The 15,782-nt window shown below is 33.9% G+C and overlaps 1 protein-coding gene across 1 annotated transcript in view; it reads right to left on the reverse strand.

Moving 5' to 3' along the window:
• The window catches only part of LOC144962874 (adhesion G protein-coupled receptor L3-like), an 80,609-nt gene extending 65,079 nt beyond the window's left edge, over positions 1-15,530 (reverse strand). Inside the window, exons 1-2 of the mRNA XM_078896238.1 lie at positions 15,330-15,530; positions 12,302-12,606 (exon numbers count right to left, since the gene is read on the reverse strand). Coding sequence (XP_078752364.1) covers positions 12,302-12,380 — 79 coding nt within the window. The 5' untranslated portion in view covers positions 12,381-12,606; positions 15,330-15,530. The remainder of the gene's footprint in view (positions 1-12,301; positions 12,607-15,329) is intronic.
• Between the last annotated feature and the right edge of the window lie 252 nt (positions 15,531-15,782).

The raw sequence follows: 15,782 nt of genomic DNA on the forward strand, positions 1-15,782 counted from the left end.
TTTGATAGGTAGCTCTAAATAACTCCTTTTTGAGCGATTTTAAAGGTATCGAAGGTCTGACAGTTCCTTGTATAAGTAGTCACTGTATCATATAATCAACAACATTTAAAAGATGAGAATACGGAATTATGTTTTACAATGTAGATTAGGGTAAACATGTTATTTGAGGCGACACTACAAAAATGATGCAATTAAACCTCTGGTATATTGTGACGATTGCAAATCCATTCGCAGTCTGTCATTAGATAAAAAAGGTAATGTTCCCGCGAGTGTGTATAGAATATATATATATATATATATATATATATATATATATATATATATATATATATAGAGAGAGAGAGAGAGAGAGAGAGAGAGAGAGAGAGAGAGAGAGAGAGAGAGAGAGAGTTGTCTGTGTGTGTGATTATTATTTGTTTCTGATATTAGATTGTATGGGTGTGGGTGTGTATGTATGTGTGTATGTGTGCGTGTGTGTGTGTGTGCGTGCATTTGCTAATATTTGCATATTTCTTTGTATACACGTTCTGCCTGTTGGCGCATGCATCGTCAGCCGCAATTACTCTAGTTATTATCCATTAATATTCATGTATTCTTGTGTTTCTCGTCCAACATATAGTGAATCAATCACTGGTGTATGTGAAAGAGATACTTGGGACACGACAAGTGACAGCCTTTAATCTATATATTTTGCCGACAAAGAATAGGGGTAGATAGATGGAGTCATCATGTGTACCTTTAACCATCAATTTCAGAGGTCTGATAAATTTTGTTTTTATTTGGACCGCCTTGCAGTAACGCAATGTCATTCACTCTAACATACAGCATCAAACTAAGCAATATGATTATAAAATGATATATATTAAAAAGAAACGTTGCGAAATCTGCGTTATCACTCCACAGACTCAGATATGCCCCCCAGAAAAGGGGTGCCGACTATTCAAAAGATTGTACTTTAATTCAATACAAGAATCTAGAGGCAAGAGTAATTCAAGAGTGCGCTGCCGCTTATTGTAAACCATCAAGTCACTGAAAAACACTTAAGCATTTATATAGTGCAATATCCACTAAATTATGTAATCAAAGCGCTTTACAAGGGCTGCCATGCATGCAGCAACTCTTCACACGACGTACAAGACATCACACTTTCAAGCGAAATAACATTTGTTTGGTTGGTTGTTTTTGTGATGTTGTTGTTATTTGTTTGTTTGTTGTTTTTTTTTTTTGTTTGTTTGTTTTTGGTTTTGGTTTGTTGTTGTTTTTTTGTTTGTTTTTTTTTTTTGTTGTTGTTTTAGTTTTTTGCTTTTTGCTTCTATTTTTTTCTTTGGTTTGGTTTTGCGTTTTAAGGCTCTATCGACAATTATAGGTCCTTCAGAAAACAGGTTGGTGAAAAGTTGTAGATCTGAAGTTAAATACACCAAAGAAAAAGTTTGACAAGGGGACCAGTTCAAAAAGATACGAGGATTTCATGACAATTCCATCAATGTGCCTATTTTGAATCTATCTTAAAGTCCCATTAAGGTAAAAGCAATGAGAAAAAAATAACTTCTCAATACATCTGACTGTATCCCTCTCAGCTAAGGAACGCCGCCAGGACCAGGGAAAAACACAAGCACATCAATCCAGAACAAAGACAGAATGAACATCGAAAGGGAAAACAGATACATTTTTCTTCGGCAGGGACAAATCTATTAACGGTCAGACCCTACTCATTTTATGTCTAAGTACTATGAGAGACTGTGGGTAAAGAAACTTTTTCAAAGATTCAACTCGCCAAAAGCGGGACTCTAACCAGGAACCACCGGCCAGAAGGCGAGTGTCATACTCACAGACAACAAAGCCACAAATTGATTATGTTGAACAAAATGGTATTTGTGGAAAAGGGTTCATTATATAATATGATTCTCCCATCCTAATTTTAATTTGTTTGCATAATTTATGCCTCTCATTGTTGAGTAAATAAAGGACCCAGGCTGGATGCGAGAGAAAATGCATGTGAAGTGTTAGGTATGTCAATATTCAAGGCTGTGCGGCTTAAAATGCGCCTGCATATTTTCCTTATCAGCTCAATTTTCAAGCACAACAAAACACATGCTCTTTGCGATAATGGAAATTATAAGTGGAAAACAAACATGAAGAACAGATTGTACAGCATGACGTCATTTCCGCTGCACGTGCAAGAGTGAGCTCTGGATGCTAGTGGGAGGCGTGGCAGATTCTTGGTTATGAGAACAACAATATTATAAAATTTTTTATCAGAAATTGGAAGTGCATTTCCGTGTCTCCAAAAAAAATGAAAAGAATTAGCAATAATAACTGCAAAGAAAAGAAAAATAACAGTAAATAATAAAGTATGTAACAATATTAAAATATATGTGTCAGACCCCTCAACCTAGTGTATGTCGGGTTGTGTCGATTTCAAAAAGGGAATTTAAAGTAAAACGTTCAGAAATGTGACCAAATTGATACTAAGCTTCTAGAAGCTGTGGACTGTTAAAAGTACCAAATAAAAAAAATGAATATTACAGGGTTTTTTTAAAGAACAAAATACCAAACACGGAACGTTTTTGTCTCAAAATCATTCTTCAGCCAGCAACCAAAAATCAAAACCAATGCAAACATAAATATATTACTTAAAAACCATAAAAGTGACCTTTATCTTCAGAAAGGTATTAGATGGTGGTATACAAAATTTACAGGCAAGCATATTAGACTTCGGTAAAGTTTTTTTTTTATTTTTTTTTTTTTGCTTTTCTTATTAAATGTACTTCTTTTTTTCACAATTATAGAGTCTCGAATTTAACTATTTGATATTTAGAATTATTATTGTGGGCAGGATATCATTACGCCTCAAAATCTATTTATAGTAACACAGGCTACAGGCTGGAAAAAATGTGTCTTGAACTCCTTCGCTTTTTAAATACTAAGATTGCTATTGCTATTGTGTTATAGAAATGATGGACTTTCTCCCAAAAACGCAAGGCCTATTCATAAATTCCTTTCAGCACCTATATCCACACAGTACACGCGCAACCATACACTTAATCAATCACACAAAACACACAGACGCAGATAGCAATATAGATAGATATATATATATATATATATATATATATATATATATATATATATATATATATATATATATATATATATATATATAGATATATATATAGAGAGTGCTAGAAAATAAAAGGCCCCACTTTGGAGATCTGTCATTTTAAAAGTAATAATAGTAGACACTTGTCTAGTAAAGCTCTTGCTCGTGTTTTGCGTTTTCTCTTGACGTTTTCAGACTTTCTGCTGGTTTTGATTCGCTTGAAAGGGCAGAGATTAAGATCTTTTTTTTTTAATCTGCTGTACGGAAAAGTCACTTGTGCCTAGGACACCAGCAACTTCTCGATTAGAGAGATGGGATCCAGGATTGTCTTCTTGAGACAGAACAGCATCTTCCACACAGTCGATATTTGCCTCTACCCTCGCTGAACGGGGGCGGCCACCACCTTTTTTCAATGAATTGACCCTTCTTTTCCTATTTTTGTAATGATTTTGTTAACCATCCTGACTGATCAGTACTTATTCGGAAACTCTCGAACTATCTTTTTACCAGTCCAACCCTTTTCCTCGAATAATGCTTTAATAACACTTTTATCTTCCTAAGAATAAACCATGGCTGTTAGTTGTCAGTTTTAGGAATTCTGCTTTCTTGTTTTGTGTGTTCAATACAGTGCAAATTCGTACAATGAAACAGGAAGTAAACGGGGTGAGCTGCACCCTACCCTTGCGGCAAGATCTTGCCCGGTGAATCAACAGGACGTTCAAAGTAATTCATGACGCGAATTTCTCGAACTCTTGATATGACAATTTTTAGTGATATTCTTTGAACAGCTATAACTCTTGAACCTTTCATTCATTTTTCTTGAAATTTGAGATTCGTAAAAACAAGTTGTTGCTGTTGTTCACAGTGTGCAAAATTTTGTGATGATTTATAAATATTATCATAGTTTTAAAGAGGTCTACTTTGGGGCCTTTTATTTTCTCGCACCTGATATATATATATATATATATATATATATATATATATATATATATAGAGAGAGAGAGAGAGAGAGAGAGAGAGAGAAGAGAAGAGAGAGAGAGAGAGAGAGAGAGAGAGATGGATAGATGGATAAATAGATAGAAAGATGGTTATATAGATGGATAGATAGATAGATAGATAGATAGATAGATAGATAGATAGATAGATAGATAGATAGATAGATAGATAGATAGATAGATAGATAGATAGATAGATAGATAGATAGATAGATAGATAGATAGATAGGTAAATAGACATACAAAAAAATACGTTGGTCGCTATGGTATGTATATAAATGGATGAATGTTGACAGATAGACGTATAGGTAGACATGACATAGTACCAGAGACCATTGTGCCATAGTGATAGTGAGGATGAGATCAAGGCTATAAATAGATTGACCCAAACGTAACAACGTTTATGACAAACACGAGACATTTCTACTATGGTGAGGGGGATGGGGGGGGGGGGGGGGAGAAGGATAGGAAGTATGACAAAGAGAAGAATATATTATGAAAGATTTGATTGAAGGATAGATGAATGGATAGATAAATGTATGAATGAGTGGGTTGATGGGTGAATGAATGGACAGATGAATGCATAGGTGTCTCGATAGATGGATGGATAAATAGGTGAATGGAAAAATGAATGGATGGGTGTGTGGATGAGGGGTGAATGGATGGATTGATGGATGAATGAATGGGTGAATTGATGGGTGGATGGATCAATTGAAGGATGGGTAAATGTGTGAATGGGTGGATGGATGGAATAAATTATGGATGGATGAGTGGAAGGATGAATAGACGAATGACTAGGTCAATGGATGGATTGGTGGATGGATGGGTTGATGGATGGTAGGATGGATGGATGGATATATGGGCGGACGAATTGGTGGATGATGATGATGACATTGGCGGATGAATTTACTCAAGGGTATATTAAAAATTACTATATTATTATACAGATTACTTGAGGAATTACGTGTCGTCTTGCTTACTATAATATTTCGTGTTCTGGAAATAACGTGATACCGTTATAAATGCACGTTTCTTTCTCATCACTCTGTTGTGTGTTGAATTTGATAATGAGGGTAATTTAGAAACACGATGGATGTCAGGTAGTAACGTTTTCATATCAAACCCAAGAGTAAAGGGTGAACTATCTACGAATGGATTGATGGATAGATGGATTACTACCCACCTCTTCCACTCTCTCTCTCTCTCTCTCTCTCTCTCTCTCTCTCTCTCTCTATATATATATATATATATATATATATATATATATTGCACTCTCTCTCTCTCTCTCTCTCTCTCTCTCTCTCTCTCTCTCTCTCTCTCTCTCTCTTTCTATTTCTCTATCTATTTATCTATCCACCTATCTTTCACTTATCTAAATATGTGACCCACCGTCTCAAAACGGTATTATGTCGGTTGGTTCACGATGCTGAAAATTGAATTTAAAGCCAAAAACATGAGACTTGGGTTAAATGTTATTTGTTGTATTGAGCAGGATCGGCATAATTCCTTCTAATGCAAAAATATGTATGCTCCGCACTGCAATGCGGCTGATACCTGGGTTGTCCAGTCTTCCCTTGGAATAGATCCTAAAGAAAAAAATCCACTTAGGGATGAATAAAGGGAATTTATTTACTTATTTTATTTCTTTATATTCCCTACCACTTTAGTTTCTGACAGCTTGTGTGCCCTGACACAACACTGTGTTGGGACGATGAATCACATATTATACACATCTCTCGTTATCTCTCTTCCTTTCCTTCTTCTATTCCTTTCTCTCTCCTTCTTTATCTCTATCTTTCTTAATTTGCTATACTCTCTCCTATCTCTCTCTCTCTCTCTTCCTCTCTCTCTCTCTCTCTCTCTCTCTCTCTTCCTCTCTCTTTGTCTATCTCTCTCTTTCTCTCTCTCTCTCTCTCTCTCTCTCTCTCTCTCTCTCTCTCTCTCTTTCTTTCTCTCTCTCTCTCTCTCTCTCTCTCTCTCTCTCTCTCTCTCCAAATATCTCTCTTGGTCCTTCTAAAGCTTTCTCAGTACGAATTTAAATGAATTACTTGTAAATAGACATATTGGGCGTGGAACATGTATCAAGCTTTATTTATGTTGCCAGCTGTCATCTCTTTTCTTTGTCATATTATTCTGTGTGATACACTCGTACAGACACACACACACACACACATACACACACACATACACAGACTCGTACAGACAACAGAAACACACAAACGAAGAAGAGAGAGGGGAGAAGGAGAGGAAAGGAGAGAGAGAAGAGAGATGAAGAGAGAAGGATGTAGTGTAGACGATGGAATGGATGTGAGATAGATAGAAGATAGATAGATGAGATAGATAGATAGAAGATAGATAGTAGATGATAGATAGATAGAAGATGATGATGTTGATGAATGAAGATTGATGATGATTGATGATAGAAGAAGAGAGAAGAAGAGAAGAAGATAGAGTAGATAGATAGATAGAAGATAAAAGTGATGTAGATGTTAGAAGAATGGAATGGATGATGAGATGATTTAAGAGATAGATAGATAGATAGATGTAGAGAGATAGATAGATAGATAGATAGATAGATAGAGATGATAGAAGATAGATAGATAAGATAGATAGTTGAAGAAGATAGATAATAAGATAGATAGATAGATAGATAGATATATAGATAGATAGATAGATAGATAGATAGATAGATAGATAGATAGATAGATAGATAGATAGATAGATTGGTTGATTGATTGATTGATTGATTTAGAGAGAGAGAGAGAGAGAGAGCGAAGTCCCAGGTTTGAGAGTTTTGCCAAGATGAGGGTCATTTAAATCGATCGATATTTGAAGCACGAGTTTTCTGGCCAAATTTTCAAAAATGGGTTTTTCCAGAGTACGACAGAATTAGTTCTACCTTGTAATATTTTGGACATCTGGTGTTCCCTTATAATTGGTTTCTTGTTTCATGGTCACCCCTTGTTTAGGGGTAATTAGTTACTATGACTGTAAATGATCTTACTTAGTAAGTCTAAGATGTACGTTGGGGCATCCAAAAGTAGCGTAGACATTATTATTGCTTCCTATCATTTATAGTAACATTTCGAGGGCCTTTCTCTCTCTCTCTCTCTCTCTCTCTCTCTCTCTCTCTCTCTCTCTCTCTCTCTCTCTCTTTTTTTTTTTTTTTTGTTTTCTTCTTTCTCTTCTATCATCTATCTCTCTCTTCTCTCTCTTCTCTTTCCTCTCTCTCTCTCTCTTATATATATATATATATATATATATATATATATATATATATATATATATATCAACATGATATGACGAACGTATTTAACTCAAATCAGTTCTTTCTTTCTCTCTCTATCTATCTCTCTCCTCTCTCTCTTCTCTCTCTTTCTCTCTCTCTCTCTCTCTCTCTCTCTCTCTCTCTTTATATAATATATATATATATTATATATATATATATATATATATATATATATATATCAAACAGTGATATGAACGAAACGGTATTTTAACTCAAATCAGTATAATAATATAATATTCTTAAGCAGAGTTTTAACAAGGCGACTTTACCTTTATTTGTTTCTTAATGAGGATTGATTTAGAGCAATATCCACTAAACCTGCTCACGCACTTTACAAGGGATCCAACTGCATCACTGAATATGTAGGAAGAGACATGACGCCTGTTTTTCCTGACATAGACAACATTGTTAACGGCCGGGTATCATTTTACATCTGAGTACTGTGAGACAATATGAGTAAAGGACACTACAAAACGCCGCCATGAGCGGGACACGAACCCAGGATCTTGCGATCAGGAGGCGAGTATCATAGCACAAGGCCACATTGCTGCACTTCTTCCAAATCATAAAAGTTCATCAGTCATTTACTGACTTTTGACTGCTGACAAATATGTTTACACAGAGAAAGCAAAAGCTGCGATGTTACTCAAGTCTTGATAATGGTGAATCGCTTCTAATAATTCTTGATGGAGCCCATTTCGCATTCATTTCGCAAAACTTCCCCTGTATCTGGTTCTTAAACATCATTTCCCTACCCTGAAACCAATCTGCAGTGTCGGAGCCAGATCAATTATGAACCATATGCAGGCCAGGATTAATTAAACATATGGTATATGAGACACATCACATTAATATGTGATCAGCAATCTCAAAACAGTATTATTTCTGGATTGACCTGATTGAATTCTAACTTTAACTTGTAAACTTTGAGTGAGGTTTATTGTCTTTAACTTTCAAATTAAGAAGAACTCAGAAATATGATCATTGTGACTATAATCTCAGTTTTCCTCATTGAGTCAATTCCGACATAATACCAATTTGATACGATGGGTCACATTTGACAGATGTTCGATTGAATTTATTTTAAAATTGAACTATCTAGGACATACATAATGTTTAAGTAAGTGCTGTGGTGGAAAGAAAGAAAAAATAAACGCTGAGAAAACCCCGTGATTCCCAGGCGGCATGACGGGGTTTAGACTGCTCACCTTTGACCTTTGACACGAACTGATACACGAGATCAAAAGCCGAGGAAAAGATAATGTATAGTTGGCCTTATTCGACCCACAGATCGTTATGCCTAAAGAGCACGCCATACTCTATCATTAATGACTATGATAGTGATATCCCTACATTACTTTTTGATCCGGAGTTCCGATCCATTTTATTTGTTTATTTATTTATTTTGTATTACCACGCGAGCCATCGCTTCTACAATGTTACTAAATCGGAATAGAGCTGATGCTTTACTTTCTCATTGCAGCTAAATTTACAAAATTCGAGATAAAATAAATGCTTTCACTGAGAAATTTCGTTTCTTAAACTTAAAGAAATTAAATTTACTATTTTAATCATTTTTTTTAATTCAAACTCAATTTCAGTCCAGACTGACCCTCATTTTGCAAAACTCTCAAACATGGGAATGTGGGAAGTCCCAGGTCTGAGAGCTTTTTTGTTTTTTGTTTTTGTTTTTGCCAAGATGGGAGTCATTAGAACCGATCAATATTTGAAGGACGAGTTTTCCAGCAAATATTATTAAATACGAGTTTTTCCAGAGAAATGGCAGTTAATGAGTTAAAGCATGAATCATTTTGATACACGTAGAGAAGAAGAACAAAGATATTGTTACAGTTGCTGGCTATCTTTTGTTTAGGACGTTATTTTCTATCAGATATAATAAACCCAGCTACCCAATCACGACTGGGTGGACAGTGAAGTCAGAATACAAATCTCGACATCACGAATTAATTCACCCGGTATAGATAGTATGCGCTTGGTTAAGAAGCTCACAACATTGCCATCCGGAAGTATAACGGACGAACACACAAAACAATGTGTAACCATGAACTTTTTAGTCTGGTTCAGACATTTTAGTGAGAAGTACTCATAAATGTGGATGGCAAAAAACAATAACAAAGACCAGAGTGACGTAAACTTCATTCTATCTATAGATCTCAGTCCCTCCGTGCGTGAAGCGAGTGCTTAACCCACTGAGATGTCGGCACTTCCTTTACCAGCATAATGAGTCATATGATTAATGGCATAGTCCGTCTGATTGAGGTCGGGAAAACATCATTGACATTCGTGCAACATATTATTTATTTTCTTTGGACAATTCTTGTTTTTGTTTTTTTTAGCTCTTTCGCCATTGGACAAACACTACTCACTGTTTGTTTGGGTTTTTTTTTTAACCCTCTCCTTACCAACTAAAGGAAAATCGTCAAATTTATAATGATACAATGAACATTAATTATTCAGATTTTTAATTTGTTTCTCAAAAGATTGTAAGAATAATATTTGTTTAGTTTAACAAAAAATAATGTTGTTTTGTTGAACAAAATTATGTTTGGCATGCTTTTAGATTGAGTTTTAAAAATCAATTTTATTGTTGGGTATGGATAACAATTTGGGGGAAATACTGAAAAGGGCTGTAGTAAGGAGAGAGTTAAATCAGTAGTAAAACCATGAACACATCTTTAGAAAAATCAAAGAGCCGTTGAGATAGATGATTTAAGAGGACCATTAAAATGAGTACTGATCATCATAAGTCAAAGAGATACGAAGCTGCTTGACGCTATGGACTGTAAAAGTAATCAACAAAATTGAACACAAAACAGCTTCAAAAAAAAAAAAAAGAACAAAATACAAAACACGGAATGTTTCGGGCTCAAAACTCTTTTTCAGCCAACAACAAAAAAACATTGCTATTTTTTCATCGGTTTTTTTTGTTGTTGTTGTTGTTGTTGTTGGCTGAAGAAGGATTTTGAGCCCGAAACGTTCTGTGTTTTTTGTATTTTGTTCCTTTTTTGAAGCTGTTATATTTATTTTTGTTTATTACTTTTTATTGTTTATCAATAACTTTGATAAATAAGACACATTACAGAAATCAAATTTTTGGTTATCAAAATAATGATTATAAGATGTCTGCTGTTTTTATTGACAAAGCCGCATACTCTAACAAAACACATATCTATCTATTTCTGAAATTTAACCCTTCTGATTGAAGTCAGGAGATTTTTTTTTTGGATGACATTCATACATCTGATTTCTCCTTGGACGCAACTTGTTTTGTAGCTCTGCTGTCATTGATAAACACGACACATACCATAAGCTTGTTTTTGTCATTTGTAGTAAACATATGAAGACATCTTTAGTTAAATCGAAAAGACAGCGCGATGGATAATTTTAGAATACCATTCACTGATGTTCAATAAATTTGATAAGACATAAAATAAAAATTTGATCTTTGGTAGTCAAAATGATAAGTATCATCTGCTGTTTTTAAAAAAAGTTATTATAACACAGCAGCCATATTCATGGAACAGCGTGGCTCAACGGTACGGTCTTTGCTTCCTACAGGAAAGGTACCGAGTTCGATCACCCGCCGCTGCCCTGTGTGACCTTGAGCAAGCCACCTCGCCTTAGCTCGATTTGCAGCGCTGCAATGCGGCTGACGCTTGGCTTATTCCAGTCCTCCCTTGGAATAGACCCTGGAGACAAATTTCCCTTATGGGATGAATAAAGGGAATTTCATTTGTCCATATTTTATTTTATTTTGACAAAACACTCTATTTATATTTTGGCCAGAAACCTTATATTTCAAATGTCAATAGATTGAGATGACTCAATTTGGGGTTGTTCTTTTTTTTTTTTTTTTTTTTGTTTTATTGAAAAGGCAACTTGGGTTTCAAAAATTTCTAAACAAGTGTCAGTCAGGCTTGAGACCTGAAAACCATCGAGTGTTGTTATTGCTGCACAGAAAGCATTTACCTCGGAAGTCGAGAGATTTAAATAACCCTCCAATTATTGTCAACCAAAAATCTGACTTGGGTTTTAAAGAAATCTAAATAAGTCTCAATTTTTTGAGTTTTGTTTTTTTACAAGACAGGGGTCATTTAAATCGATCGATATTTGAAGGACGAGTTTTCTGGCCAAAATGTAGTTGTTCCAGAGCACTGCGGTTAACTGATTAAATACAAAGGGAGAGAGATGATGCAATTTTGATTAGAAAACGAAGATGATGAATGATGACATTTGTTACAGTGAATGACATAATCAGTCGGATGGTAAAAAGGTTTGAACTGAGATATTGCCAAGTTTAGTTAGAAGGTCAATTTTTATCAAAAATGAGTTCTTGTCATAAATGATTAAATCAACCCTTTTTGATTTATAAAAAAAATGCTTAATTTGACTTCTAAATATTTTTTACAGCTAGTCAAGATGAAATAGTATGAAATTTGAGAAAAGTTGCTGTATACCCTTCCCAATACGTCTGGCGACAATAACTTCATTAAAAATCACCCGATTTACTTGAAATAAAGATTAAACTGCTCTGGGGGAGCATATTCTTTCAGAAAATGCACACACACAAAAATGCAAATCCAAAATTTTCAGCTTCCGACTATGTCATGCACTGACACATTTGTGACCCATTGCCTTAAAACGGTTTTATTTCAGGATGGATAATGAATTTATAGACAAAAATATCAGATTTGGGTTGTGTTTACATGTTTTATTGAGGGGAAACTATAATATTATTTGAGAACGCTAAATCATCCTGGAATTATACCGATTTGTGATGTTGGGTCACATTATAGATATGGCAGTGTATTTTCATTCATTGATGGTTATTTGGAGAAAGTAGTGGGGGGGGGGGAGAAGGGGGTGGAGGATTGAATGATAACTATATAAACTTACCAGCGTCGGAATGGCGTAATCCACACAGGGCGACAAGACAAATGATGGAGAACAATCTGACAACAACTAGTGTATCCATTGTGGCTTTGTCAAATGTTTTACTCAAGTTTGAAGTCCCTAACACTCAGCAGTTTAAATTCTGGCAATTGATTTTAAACCGATCGATATTTGAAGGACAAATTTTCTGATCAAATTTGTATATACTTGTCTTTCCAGAGTACGGCAGTTAACTGGTCAAATATCTCACATTTTTATACTAAAGTCCATAAAATATGGAACTTTGTCTCAAGACATAATTTGTAATACTGTGTGGAATGAATAAAATAAAATTTAGTTTCTTAAATTGTTGAAGACTAAAATTTTGTATTGTTGATTTTGTTAACGATAAACATCTCTTCAGGCGCTGGTGCAAGACAAAAATATGAAAATGCGTTTATGTTTGTTTATGAAACAGTGCGTAGCTATCGTTATGTTATAGCCTGACACTGAAATCCAAAAGGACTGGCAGTTTGACGTCATTTGCATCGCCTAGTGAGTTGTCGTTAGTAGAGCTCATGGAAACAAGTCATTTCATTGGTTGAACTATTGAATACAACTCACGATTTGTTTATTTTGTGGCAAAAGACTGGCATTTTGACGTCATTTTTTGGTCAGTGTCAGGCCCTAACTTTACGAAGGCCACGAACAGTGCCAGATAATTCAGAAAGAAAAATACAAGAAGAAAAATATATCCCCCAAAAATTCAGCATGCCTCTACTGTGATAGTTTATTTTTTCATTCAGATTTGAGTCGAGGCGGGTTGGGTTTTTGTTTGTTTGTTTTTGTTTTCTGTTATGTTTTTGTCTTACTTTGGTTTGTTTGTTTATGTTTTTGTTTGTTTTTTTTGTTTTGTTTTGTTTTTGTTTTTTGTTTTTTTGTTTTGTTTTTTTTTGTTTTTGTTTTTTGTTGGTTTTTTTTTTTTTTTTTTTTTTTTTTGGGGGGGGGGGGGGGGGATCGATGGGGTTTTTTTTCCTTGTATTTTTCTTACTCTTTTGTCTGGCACTGTGACTGTCGGTTGAGGCAGGCTGAATTTTTTGGGAGATTATTGGGTTTTTTTCTTGTATTTTTATTTCCGCTTTGTCTGGCACTGTTTCACATACACACTTTTTCAGATCTTCATCCCGACAGAGTGACCTGCCAGATGCAAACAGTTGTGTGACGAATATATTTTATTTGTGCGTCTTATAGATGATCGAAATTGACGTCACTCAGCTTTTGGTTATTGATTTTAGCCAGCCATTTTTATGAGTAGTTTTCACTAAACCGTATTAATCAGACTATAATATTATACGTTCAAGGTTACACATAGCTGTGTGTGTGTGTGTGTGTGTGTGTGTGTGTGTGTGTTGGTACGGAATATCAGGATGGCATTGTTATAATTTTTTTAAAAGTAAACGCATAGCATCAATATCAAGATAGGTAGAATGTAATCTTGACGTTTACAGATGATGAAGGTAATGAAAACATTATGTAGGTTATCACGTGACAATAATGACAACACTTTAAATGTTTACAACAACTACTCCAACTATTCTATCCATGACCTATTTATTAGAAAGTAAATAATAAATGATAAATAAACTATGATGACTTTTTATAAAGTAGGGGTGAAGATAAGTTGGTAGAGCATTCGCTTTACAAGCAAAGTGACCGAGATCGACCCCGGTTGAAGTCGAGATTTGTATTTTTAAATGACCCTCCTTTCCACCCAGCAGTGATTGAGTAGTTGGGTCTGACAGATTTAGCGAAAAGTACTCTTTGATAGTCTAGGGTCCTATTCAAAGGGTAGCAAGCAATTGTAATTGTGCGTTTCAAGATATAGAAATCAAAATAAACTCCAATAACATAGGCCTAATGGCTCTGACAGACTATTTTTTGAAAAGTAAATAAATGATTTAATCGGAATAAAGCCAACAGTTTTTGTTTTTTTTTAAATCTCCTTCGTCAAAATATTTTAATATCACAGCCTGACGTGCTTATATTTGCACCGCAATGGTAGGCTTGAACATTGGTGCAATGGACAATATTATACGGTGGTTTGAGAGTATTTCAATTACAATCAAGAGCCCATAACAATTTGGGTTATGAAAATATTATTATTATCATCATCATTATCATCATCATTATTAGTATTAGTATTTATTATATTATATTATATATTATTATTATTATTATTTTATTATTATTATTATTATATTATATTATTATTATTAATTATTATTATTATTATTATTATTATTATTATTATTATTATTATTATTATTATTATTATTATTATATATTATTATTATTATTATTATTATTATTACTATTATTATTTATTATTATTATTTCTTATTATTATTCTATATTATATCATCATCATCATCATCATCATATCATCATCATCATACATATATATTATTATATCTTTATTATTATTATTATCTTATTATTATTATTATTATTATTATTATTATTATTATTATTATTATTATTATTATTATTATTATTATTATTATTATTATTATTATTATTATTATTATTATTATTATTAATATTATTATATTATTATTATTATTATATCAGTAGTAGTAGTAGTAGTAGTAGTAGTAGTAGTAGTAGTAGTATTTCTATTATTATTATTATTATTATCATCATCATCATCATCATCATCATCATCATCATCATCATCATCATCATCATCATCATCATCATCATAACCATTATTATTATTATTATTATTATTATTATTATTATTATTATTATTATTATTATTATCATTATTATTATCATCATCATCATCATTATTATTAACATCATTATCAAATCATCATTATTACTATTACTATTACTATTATTATCACCATCATTATCACACAATATGAACAGAGCCTCATACAAACACAAACCCCAACTCATTAGAAATCCGGGCACGTAAATAATCCTTTTATAAATAACTCGCTATCGAGTCTACGTTAGAAAATAGAGAACAAATAAACAGATATACATAAATAAAACAGATGATTTGGAGATAATGTGCAACTCGAAGAAAACTTTGTCAAACAAAAATCGTCCAAAGCAAACATAAACCACATTCTTTAGACACGAACGCCAAACTATCTATTCGTTACGTTCATCTCTCCTGTCCGTTTTGTGGATGAAAAAGTAGCGGATTGTGAAGTTATGGTGAGTGAGTGGTTTGCAGTTTGCAGTAATGAGAGGGGGTGGGTGTGAGTGAGTGAGTGAGTTTAGTGAATGAGTGAGTGACTTAGGGAGTGAGGGAGTGAATGAACTCTTTCAAGGCTGGCGTCGTGACGAGGGTGAAGAGTTGTTGACCTTTCGAGTGGTTCTCTCCCTTGTCTTGGCGAGGCTCTTGATTAGCACTAATAAACGTGTATTAGTTTTAAAAGATTAATTTTGTCTTTCGCGCGCGGTATTGTAAGTTGTTATTGTCTCGGCA

Source organism: Berghia stephanieae, chromosome 1, assembly GCF_034508935.2.
Source record: "Berghia stephanieae isolate SIO BIC M18660-M18661 chromosome 1, UCSD_Bste_1.3, whole genome shotgun sequence".
NCBI lineage: Eukaryota > Metazoa > Mollusca > Gastropoda > Nudibranchia > Aeolidiidae > Berghia > Berghia stephanieae.